The sequence below is a fragment of the Rhinoderma darwinii genome, chromosome 1 (assembly GCF_050947455.1).
Source record: "Rhinoderma darwinii isolate aRhiDar2 chromosome 1, aRhiDar2.hap1, whole genome shotgun sequence".
In the NCBI taxonomy this organism is placed as follows: Eukaryota; Metazoa; Chordata; class Amphibia; order Anura; family Rhinodermatidae; genus Rhinoderma; species Rhinoderma darwinii.
In genome coordinates, this window is record NC_134687.1 from 621,071,914 (window position 1) to 621,084,265 (window position 12,352).

Here is a 12,352-nt window from a genome sequence, read left to right on the forward strand (position 1 = left end):
GAACAAGTGTACATGCTCCACCCCTTAGACTTGGGTAAACCCCTTAGACTCTTTCTTACATGTTCTTTTTTTATGGAATAGCTCCATTTATTATGATAAGCTAATAAAGCAATGATGGCTCTTTAAAGGGGTTATGTGGGGACCAAAAATTATTAGCAGTGTACTCTGTACAGTATGTGAGTACAATCACTAATATACATTCCGGTCCCCCATTTCACTGATTCTGAGATATTCATAGATTTTTATAGCGCTGCCGGGGGACCGGAAGTCTAGTTGCACGGCTTCTGTTTGATGACGATACGACTCTTCGTCATGTGACCGGCCTCGCTGTACTCCATGTAATCGCTGTACTTCTGCTCCTGCTTATACATAGAGTACAGCGGGGCTGGTTACATGACAAAGAGTCGTATCGTCATCAAAGAAGGCTGCGCACTAGATTTCTGGTGCTCCGGCAGCGCTATAAAAATAGATGGAAATCTCATAATCAGCGTGACGGGGACCGGAGTGTATATTAGCGAGTGTACTCACATACTGCAGGGAGTACATTGCTAATAATTTTTGGTTCCCACATAACCTCTTTTAGGCTACATCCACACGTTGCGTTTTTTGCTGCGAAAAATACGCAGCAAAACCGCAGGAAATCGTAAGAAATTCGCAAGAAAAAAACGCATCTGAAATTGATATGCCACGGTTTCGAAAATATGCACCGTGGGTCAATTTACGTCCCAAAAAATACCGCAGCGTGGACATGAGGTTACCTGGAATCTCACTGTTTATGCTGGTACTGTATTACGCTGCAGTTTTGCCGCACGCAAATCCGAGCAGCAAAACCGCACGTAATACGCATCGTGTGCATTGACCCTAAAATAGTATTTTTCTTTGCACGTTATTTGATATTGATTTTAGCTCCATCTTGGGGCCACTTGTAAGTTTCCGTAATGCCTATTCATTTCAGTAGAGAGATGAGACGTGTGACAACTTCGCCAATAAAATAGGACCAGCACAGATGTCTGAACCCCCTTAATATGATATCTATTTGTATTTTTCTGGGAAAACCTTTTTAATATGAGTTTAATAATGAATGATTACTGTGTTCGTAGGTATGCCCCGATTGGAATTCTCTTCTTGATCGCTGGGAAGATTGCCGAGATGGAAGATATGGGGGTAGTTGGAGGACAGCTTGGCATGTACACCATCACTGTTATTATAGGACTGCTTATCCATGCCATCATTGTTCTTCCTCTACTTTACTTTCTGATCACTCGCAAAAACCCTTGGGTGTTCATTGGAGGATTGCTGCAAGCCTTAATCACAGCCCTGGGCACCTCTTCGAGGTAAGTCCTCTAAAGTCTTCTTACGTTTTCCACTTAAATTGCTGTCCCCCTAAAATCAATTGGGTAAAGTGACTCAGGTGGCATTTGGTGGAGGCAGGGCCCTATAGGACCCTTAGCTGTTACATACGTCCCTCCCTCCCTGTGTACATACTGTACCAGAATATATGAACCAACACCTATCATCCAGCACCCTGCATCAGCCAGAAAGCTCACTCACTACCAACGCCAGAGATTATCTGCAACACCATACCATATGTGCAGGGTGTGCAACTGTAGGCAAAAGGGACCACCAGCATGCAAAGAGATGTTAGACTCTGTTCACATATCATTTGTAAACGAAGTTTGGCATATACTCCATCTGCTGAACGTGTCCATAGGGCCACGTACAATCGGGGAGTATGCATCGGCATACCTTTATTTTTGCTGTACAGAATAGTGCGATAGACTATGCTATACCATACAGAGGAATATAGTAAAAAAAAAAGTATACTTTTTTTTACAATGGGAACCTATTGGCAAAGTATACCACTATATGCCTACACCGTGGCATTCGTCTCAGCCTTCCATCGAAGGACGGCATAAAGAAATGCTACTTACATATACCTCCGACGCAAGGCTCAATTGTAATGTGAACATAGGCTTACAGGACTGAGGTCATGGCGCATAATTACTCATGAACTACAATCCACTAGAGAAATTGTCCTGGAACCCTCGTTACTCAGAGAGATTTCTTATTTTTGTGGGTTTCCGTATTCATTTCTACGTGTCGTGTCTGTCTAAACAAAATGATTGGAATGATGAGATTATATGAGAGTGCAAGAGAGGCAGACACATGTAAGGGGGTGATAAGCCCCTGTAAAATATGGTGTGGCTCATTGCTGGTTGTGCGTTTCCCTCCTGTATATCTCCGTGTTGTCCACCGTCTTCTTTCCCCTCTGTGTCTGTCTGCCCGCCTTAGGCACGGTGCCGCAAGCAGGGTGATACTGGCTGCAGCGAAACAGAGCGGTAGCGCTACTATGGCAGCAGCACTTGATAAGCACTGTGTGTCATGGTACCAGTGCCATGCACAGAGGGGTGGAGAATTGGCACTAAAGGGACAGCCAGAAGAGAGAGACTGCTGGAGGGTGTCGCCATCTTAGAGAGCGTGGTTGAGAGAGTTTGGGGCAGTGAGTTCAGCCCGCAACGTTTCTTCCATCTGTGGAGGTGTAAAGACAAGTGGGGGTCCTGCCATATGTAATGGTCATGCAATATACAGCCATTCAGAGAATTGCCTATTGTACCTGTCTTGCATAGCACTTAATATCACAGGCAAACACCTTGGTCGCTGACCAACAAAGACACTGATAGTGACTGTTCTAAAAACCTGTAAGGTGGCATCCGGACGAGAGTGGTACTGTGGAGGGTAGCGGTTTGCTGTGACCCACAGTGGCACATGATGGGCCGTGGAGTACCGGTCCCATGACGCAGCCGGGAACAGGGCGTAGCTCTTATCCCTGGTAAATTTGTGTGGTAGCTTCTGCTGTGACGCTCGAGGGCGTAGATTGTGTCCCTTGATACAGGGTATAGTGGGAACCTAACGCACTAATTCTCAGAGGGACTTCTGTGTTGTCGACATCTAACAATGGAAAAATTGCTTCATTCATTTTTAAATAACCTTAGGCTATGTTCACACATTGCAGTCTTTTCGCATTTTTTTAAACGCAAAATTGCATGACCGCAACAGGTGAACACAGCCATAGCAGTTAGTAAATACATTTATGATATAACGGTTTCCTCTGTATCACCATGCATACTGCTCACATGTCACGGTTTTCTTTCTAGCTCTGCAACATTACCAATTACATTTAGATGTCTGGAAGAAAACAATAAGGTGGATAAGAGGGTGACTCGATTTATTCTACCAGTGGGAGCTACAATCAATATGGACGGCACAGCCCTCTATGAAGCCCTGGCTGCTATTTTCATTGCTCAAGTCAACAATTATGACCTTAATTTTGGACAGATTATTACAATCAGGTAATTAATGCCATTATTAGAGCTTAAAGGGGTTTTCCGGGGACACAAATTTTTTTAACTAATACTCTATGTAAATACTTAATAAAGTTCCTAATATACAGTCTGTATTAAATCTGTACACATTTCTTCCTATTCTCTCTACCCCTGCCCAGCTGGAAGTTCTGCTTTTTATCTGTCTCTTTTTTTTCTCTCGACACCGTCTCGTGTTTAAGAGTTAGAATACACACAGACCTGTGCCGATACCTCACTGACCCACGTAACGACACAGGGCTGTTCTTTACTAATTATTCTGCCCCCCCTCTGTGTGTCTGTTGGCCCTCCCCACTAGTTCTCCCTTGCCCTTTAGTTTATCCCACCCACCTGCTTTATCAGAGGTGCGATCATAGAATTCTGTGACCGCACCTCCGATATCTAATGTAATCCCCATCATCCCTAAATATATGTACCCCATCATCCCTAAATATATGGACACCACCATAACTAGGTATAAAATGGTGCTGCTATTGAAGTACAAGCAAAAAATGAACAGAGCGGACATTGAGGAGGCTGTGGACCAATAGGATGCCCAATGGGTGGGGGAAGCAGGACTCACCGGCTTCCTCTATGAGTGGGGGGGGGGGAGAGCAGGAATCAGGCTTTCTCTATGAGTAGACGGAGAAAGCAGGACTCACAGGCTTTCTCTATAAGTGGGTGGGAGAAGCAGGACTCACAGGCTTTCTCTATAAGTGGGCGGGGGAAGCAGGATTTACAGGCTTTCTCTATAAGTGGGCGGGGGAAGCAGGATTTACAGGCTTTCTCTATAAGTGGGCGGGGGAAGCAGGACTCACAGGCTTTCTCTATAAGTGGGCGGGGGAAGCAGGATTTACAGGCTTTCTCTATAAGTGGGCGGGGGAAGCAGGATTTACAGGCTTTCTCTATAAGTGGGCGGGGGAAGCAGGACTCACAGGCTTTCTCTATGAGTCCTAATACCAGTTAAAAAAGCTTTTTACAAGAAAATATAAAATATAATTATAGAAAACTATAGATATCCAAGCTCAGTCTCCCCCTCTATCATATTCTTAAAAGAGCTGTTTAAAAGATAAAAAAAATAAAAATAACAAGCAAGACAAGAGGGTGTGTCAGACATTGTGTAGAAAACCTGTCACTAGGTTTGGAAACACTAAACCACCAGCATGTTGTTTTGTGGCTCGGGTTTAGTGTTATAAACCTACCCACGTCGAAACCGATTGCCTAGTTAGTAAAACAACTTACACGTTTCTGAGAGGAGACCAGGAAAGGAGTCCGGCGGTATCGGGCGCATGCGCATTCCGCACATGAAGCCGAGGACATTACACCCTGCTGACGCTTCCAGACTGATCTCAGTAATGTATCATTAATTTTACTAACTGTTGCCTAGAAGGCGAGTTTTGATGTGGGCAGGTTTGGAAAACTAAACCCCAGATGGCTTAGTGTCTCCAAACCTAGTGACAACTTTAAACAACTACATTTAATACCACGATATGGAAGCTGTCATCCACCAGTCAGGACGTTTACGGTTTAGAGAAGATTTATGACAATGTTCTCAGTATGAAATATTATTCTGTTCTTCATTTGTAGTATCACAGCCACGGCTGCAAGTATTGGAGCCGCAGGGATCCCACAGGCTGGCCTTGTCACCATGGTTATTGTGCTGACATCGGTGGGATTGCCAACAGAAGACATCACATTGATCATTGCAGTTGATTGGTTTTTGTAAGTATTTACTAAAGGTTCATTTGGAGGACAAATTAGATGTTTCTTCATGCAGACACGTCATAGAAGGTGACACTTAGATTCAAATCAAGCCTCTGGGATATCCATGGAATATTTTTATCCAGGGTCCCATGCACCCTCTAAAGTAACCCTAAAGTCTTTGTCCACCACAACCATTTTTTATTGCATCTAAATAAAAATTAAAAAAAACTATTGGTTAAAAATCTTTTATAGTTTTGCATTTACAGGTCCTATGCAGAACTCCATGGTAACAGACTACAAACAATCTCTGTGTAGTCATGTGTTACTCCACTCCCCCTGCCTCCTCTTCTTGATATCCTAACCAATGTAAGAGCAAGCAGTAGGGGATTGATGGAAGGGTCTTTGACTGCAGAGTTAGACATGACACATAGATCTGCATAGGAGTTGTCACAAAACAGTAGGATATTATTTATTTTTTATTTAACAATTTACATTTGAAAAAACGTTAAACATCAAATTTCCACATACCCTCTGTCAAGAAGAACATATTGATATATAATTCAATCCAATATAACACACTTAATACAAAAAAACAAAACACATCTCATCGATTTAATACCTTATTTTCCCATATGTCCCAGATCTTTATGTATTTTACTCTTTTATTTAACTTAAGATAATACATTTCTTCCAGTCCAACAGCCCTTTTACAATACTGAAGCCACATAGGCTTATTTGGGGAACCGGCGATATCCATTTACTTGCTATAATTTCTTAGCATAATACAGAAGTTTTTTTTACCGATTCTCCTACATTTTTTTGATTAACGTTACTGAATTTGAACTTTATTTCTTTATCCCCCAAAATACAGACCAAGGGGTTCCTGGATATCTTGATGTCATAGATTTTTTTCAATCATATTTAATACCTCCATCCAGAATTCCTGAATTAATTTACATTCCCACAACATATGCAGGAAACCTGCTTTTTCCTGCAAAAATTTTCGACAAGTAGGATATTTTTAATCAAAACTATTTGCAAATTTTTTTTATTCTAGTTACATTGACTCTCCCACAATGACAGATGTCAAAGGAAAGAAGGATTGGACATGTTGGATTTTACCGTGTCCAATCCTATTTTCCTGCGGGAGATAAGCTGCTGCCTGAGGGGTCTGACTTATTCCCATCTCTATCCATTGAAATAACAACCTAAGCCGAGCTTGCATGTTTTTAGTAGAGTAGGATGAATAGCTAAAGGCCGAATGATCATTTGGCCGACAATTACAGTATCTCATGTGTATTGCTGGTTTAAGGCTTTCATCTTGGCCTTGTCTTATTCATGCCAAAGTCCGTACTAGGCTTGTCTTTCATGACATGCTTATATAATTACAGGGACCGGCTCCGTACCACCACAAACGTGCTTGGGGACTCTCTTGGTGCCGGAATAGTGGAGCATTTGTCCAGACATGAGCTGAAGAAAGTTGATGCCGAAATGGGTAACTCAGTGATTGAGGAAAATGAAATGAAGAAACCATACCAGCTGATCTCCCAGGAAAATGAAGCCGAGAAACCCTTAGACAGCGAAACGAAGATGTAGGCAGCGTCCAGAGTCTCCATTAACCGACGGGAAACACATCCATTCCATTTTGTCTTTACTTGCAAACATCGTCTGGTGACGATGTAACACTGGGTGTAACCAGACAACCACCATTCGCAGGTGCCACAATACCCGTTTCTTTAAATAGTATTTTACCAACGTGGCTTTGACCAGTTTGTACTAACCAGGTAATGATATTGCCATGTTTGTACAAGGGTTTTATTTTATATGGTTTTCTATGTCCACATATGAACTGGGAACCTAAGGGGTGGGACTTTACAGTGATTGGTAATAATGATGATTTTACTTTCTAACAAGGGTGTACGTACCATAGAGGCCGCCCATGCAGCTGCTTTGGGGCTCCATGGGAAGGGAGTTCCATCTCGGTTTTCCCCATGGGTGGAGGAAAGTTGAAGAGGTCTATTCTTCTTCACAGGCTCTGCAACATTAGCAAACAAGAGGTAGGAAACTAGACCAGGGAAGGATTCCACCAACCCTCGTGTAGGTGAACAAGTAGTCTTGATTCCAGATAGGCGCGTAACGGATGGTATGAGTCAATGCATGGAAGGGGCCCCATTGTAAATTTGGCTATAGGGCTCCGTCTTCCCTATGTACGCCACTTCTTATTTCCCTAGTCTGGTTACATTGAGTTTTCGCTGTGTGCCCCCTTATTTAGAATACAAACTACACCCTAGATTTTTAAAGGGGAAATTCATTACATGGGGCACCTCAGATGTTAAAAGTATCTCCTAGTAATCCTTCTAGATTCAGCCAAGAAGAACAGATTTCGAGGACCAAACTTAGAGGTGTTAGTATGAGAAACATTTATCACTTTAGGTGCCCAGTCTGATGCGCTCTTAGAGGGATTGTCTGTTTAAAAAACAAAATGTTCAAATACTCTATTTGGTAATTCTGAGGTAATAAAAGAGGAAGGACACATTCAGGACCCTCCTCCATTAGTCGGGCCAAAAGTGGCTACAAAGAGCGTTTCTCGTTCTGGAAGATCCGTCAAATCCATGTATGACACAGACAGCCAATTGATTTCAACAGGCACTGTGTAGTGCTTCATTTCCCCTGTGGTGGCGCTGCAGGGAAAATGAACACTTACTGCTGGATTTTTGTGCGTCCTAGCAGCAGGACACACTGTGATCCGCTTGGATTGTTGGGAGATTCTTCTAACAGAGAGGGATTGTCCAAAGCGGACAACCCCTTTAAATGAGGGCTCCCCTTCAAAATTATGTAACTGTGAATTGTACACATTTAAAAGGGACACAGCATTTTTATTAAAATAATCATCCCCCATCAGATACACACTTGTGCGTCCACAACCATTAAAATATAGTAAATTGTTTTTATATGATAGGTTTTGCTGGAATTTTTTTAAATTAATATTTACTTGAAGGTTTCAGAATCATCTCTTTTATCGTTACTCCAAGACTTGGTGGTAGCTAAAGCCACTGCTATTAGTAATTTTTATGTTTTTTATTTTTATGATATAAGAATGCTGCTCTCAAGTCAAAATCATTTTAGTGTGTGTTCACCTTTAAAAAATTTCTAATTATCATGACGGATTCATGTCTATGGGACTGCATCACTTTGCACCAGACTGTTCCGTTCTGATGAGTTTTTATACAGGATCCATTCAGAGAACTCCTAGGCCCCCACTTGTGTTGCCTCTTGGTCCCAAATTTGGATTTTCTTTTTCTCTAATGTTGTGTTAATATGTGGCTACTAACTGCGTCCATGTAGAAATATTTGAGGGCCACATTCATATTGGGCATTTTAGTGGTGTTTTTGCTGGTCAGGTATGTGATGTTAGTAATTTAGGACCCATGCACATGGCAAAGCTTGTGCCCAGTATGGTGGTACCCAGAGTCCCTACTGTTCCAAACTACTGTGTGTATGAGAAAATACGAGAATCTATCTCCATAATATGCTATGCATTGGAACACGCCATTATTTTTTTTCTCATGGATTCTCCCCGAAAAAAAACCTTGCTGTGCCTTCATTATAATTCCATAGCAGTCTATGGGCGCCGGTTTTATAAAACATGGATCCCTAATCCTCCGTGTATATGACCCTTAGGATTCGGGACTTCCTATTCACACATTTTATCCCACTTCAGGTGATGTTGCTATACTTTTCTTTTTCGCCTTAGACAAAAAATTCCTTTGTGTGCAATTTTTACCTGCCGCACCGCACATATGGTTATCATGGCAGCAGTTCTAGAAACATCTTATAGAAGAACAGCACCCCTAAAACCCTGTGTGAACGTGGACTTAGGGCTTGTTCACATCTGCATGGGAGCATGCAGCGCTATTTTGTTCGGCAAAATGACAGAAACAAGCCGAAACCTATTAATCAATGGGTTCCGTTGGGCGCCGTTGTGTCCGTTGGAATCCGGCGCTTCAGTTTTTCTCACTATTCTGTAGCAAACTGGAACACAGAATGCAGATGTAAACTCAGCCTAAGGCGAGAATATCTTCACAATACAAAATGTGATGGAACATGCCACAATTTTTTTTTCTCTCGGATCGAGAAAAAGCCTCTGTGGGCCCCTGTATAAAATCTGAAACCCACGGGGGCACATTATAAACCAATAGCAGTCTATGGGCACAGAATTAAAGGAGAATTCCCATCTCCACAGGATGTCATAAATGTACGATCGATTCGGGTCTCTGGGACCCACACCTATCACTAAAACAAGACCCTCACCCCCATCTTGCCTTCTTTTCTCCCACTGTTGCTCCAGCCACTGAGTTGCGAGGTAGCCTTTAGTATGGAAATAGTCAAGTTCACTGTGCTATGCTGCTTCAGTAATTCCTATAGAAGTCAATGGTAGTTAAGGAAACAGCATAGCACAGCGAGTTTGGCCGTTTCCGTATTCCCAGCTACCTTGTAACTAAGTTACTGGAGGCCAATGACAGCAGGATAAGGTAAGATGGAGGTCAGGGGGCCCCGTTCTAGAGATAAGAATAGGTACAAGTCCCAGAGGTAGGACCTGCATTTTTGGGACATTTATGGCGTATCCTGTGGATATGCCATAAATGTCCGAAATGGGAATACCCCTTTAAGGATTTATCCAAAATGGACTTGTAATATGAATATGTGCATAAACCCTTACTGAAATTCTATGCCCAGTGGGTTTTCAAGTAAGACATGATAAATCCAAGCATCTGTATACCAACAATTTTATAGCTTTTTTTTTTCTTCTTCATCGTTATAGAGTTAAAGGGGTTTCCCACAGGATTAGAAAAACATGACTACTTTCCTCTAAAAACAGCGCCTCACAACCGGTTGGGTGGAGTATTGAAGCTCAGCTCCATTGAAGTTAATGGGGCTGTGCTGCAATACCACTCAACACCTGTGGTCGGGTGTGGCGCTGTTTTTGGAAGAAAGCAGTCATGTTTTTCTAATGCTGCACAACCCTTTTAACATTTATTTTTGAAATCTGATATGAATACTCACCAGACATTGAACCCAAATGTATCTCAGCCTATGTTTTTTAAAGGTTATATAATAACTGTTCTGTATATATAATGTGTGAAAAAAGAGGTCTTTTTTTTTTTTAAGTGCAGACTATGTGCTATCTCAGAAATATCTTCGTATGCTAGAACGTTTTAACTGGGTACCTTACATCCATTTTACAAGACAGAGATATACAGTTCAATATAAATGTTATATTTTGCTAATATGAATAGAGAAATACAGATCTTATGAAATGTAAGTAGAAATATTTTTTATAATAGATACAAAAAAAATTCTATGTACAAAACTTAACTTTAGAGCGTAACTGTGCATGTTGTTTTGGAATATTGTGAACATTTTGATGAAGTCCTAATGTTTAAGTTTGTCATTTATTTGATAAAAAATGTTTAAAAATCATTTGTTTTTTGTCATATAACTAACGTTTTCATGAATATCAGGTATGATAGAAGTTTCTTTCCACATGTCCTTTACTGGTTCTGTTTTCATGTACCCAGTGTGGATTGAAGAATTGTACTTTGTAGTTGTATTTTCAATAAAAAATAGATTATAAAAGAAAACATTGTATTTTTTCATATTCTGTGTTGGGCCCACAATTTTAAAAATATTAAGGAAAAATATATACAAAGGCAAAAGAGAAATGAAGAAAGACAGAATTATTAGAAATTGAAAAGAAAAAAATAAATTTCAGAATTGCTAGAAAATTTTAATTCAATTTGAAAAAATTTAAGAAAACACAAAACATGTTAATGTACAAAATAGGGATTCTGGTATGTCCGAGAGAGAGTTAAAAGTGAAAGATAAATTCAAAAATTAGGGAAAAAATATTAACATATGATGTGATAAATGAATAACAAAATAAATATTTGTGGTTTGTGTAAAATTAAAGACTGTTAGGCTTCGTTCACATCTGTGTCAGGGTCCCATTCTGACGTTCCGTCGGAGCTTCCTGTCAGAACGGGACCCTTACTTAAACAAACAGAAACCATAGTTTTCAGTTTGCATCACCATTGATTTCAATGGTGACGGATACGGTGCCAATGATTTCCGTTTGTCACGGTTGTTTAAGGGTTCCGTCATTTTGACGGAATCAATACCGAAGACGACTACGCTATTCATTCCGTCAAAACTGCGGAACCCTTGCACAACTGAGACAAACGGAAACCATTGGCACCGGATCCGTCACCATTGAAATCAATGGTAATGGAAACGGAAACCTATGGTTTCCATTTGTTTCAGTCAGGGCTCCATTCTGATGGAAAGCTCAGATGGAACATCAGAATAGAGCCCTGACGCAGATGTGAACGAAGCCTTAGAAATTAAAAATTTTGAATAAGGAAAAAAGCAAAAATATATATGCTCATTCAAATAAAAGAGGGTGTCCATAGCCGAGTCTTCATCTATATTTTTTTTCGTTACCACTCCCTCTATAGGAATATATGCATCTAAGGGCTAAGAAGAATATTAAATACTGTATATTAATATTTTTGAAGGATAATTTTTTTTTCTACAATTTTTCCCCACTTTCTATATTTCAATAAGTTTATTAGGAATTCTCAAAGGGGTATTCCAATCTTATAAAGTTACGGTGTATCGCTAAGATCTCTTTCTCATCAGTGAGGGTCTGACCTCTGGACCACCGCCGATCCCTAGAAAGAAGGAGTTAGACACTGTGCAGGGAACTGCAGCACAGCTCCATTCAAGTGACCCCCACCGATCAAGAAGTGATCCTAGTAGTATGCCGTTACTTTATAATAACCCTTTAAATAATTTGTATGCAAATCTCACAGAAACGCTAAAGTTTCTGTGAGATTTACAGCAAGGCAAGCGTAATTTAGCAAGATTACGCTGTAAACTGTCATTTAAAACGAGATTACGCTTGCCTTGCTGTAAATCTCACAGAAACGTTAGCGAAGTGTCAGGATTGTGAATAGACATCACGTCCTGGCTGGAGGTAATGTATATTCATTGTCAGGACACTTGAGTAACGTTAATGTGTGTGTATGTGGCTGCACATAGCGATATAGCTATATCGCTAGTGCAGTGTAAATGAATGGGCAGAAGTGTATGACACTGATTGGTCACTGATTGGTCAGCGTCATACACTCCTCTGTACAACGCCCACTTGGCCAAAAAGTAAAACGCACCCAGTTGTCTACTAAGAAAGTCATTAGCATAAAGCTAATATAGGTCATAAACCCATCAAA

At 40.9% G+C, this 12,352-nt stretch overlaps 1 protein-coding gene across 1 annotated transcript in view; it reads left to right on the forward strand.

Moving 5' to 3' along the window:
* The window catches only part of SLC1A3 (solute carrier family 1 member 3), a 57,825-nt gene extending 47,120 nt beyond the window's left edge, over positions 1-10,705 (forward strand). Inside the window, exons 7-10 of the mRNA XM_075842039.1 lie at positions 1,101-1,334; positions 3,156-3,350; positions 4,947-5,081; positions 6,455-10,705. Coding sequence (XP_075698154.1) covers positions 1,101-1,334; positions 3,156-3,350; positions 4,947-5,081; positions 6,455-6,659 — 769 coding nt within the window. The 3' untranslated portion in view covers positions 6,660-10,705. The remainder of the gene's footprint in view (positions 1-1,100; positions 1,335-3,155; positions 3,351-4,946; positions 5,082-6,454) is intronic.
* Positions 10,706-12,352: the final 1,647 nt, after the last annotated feature.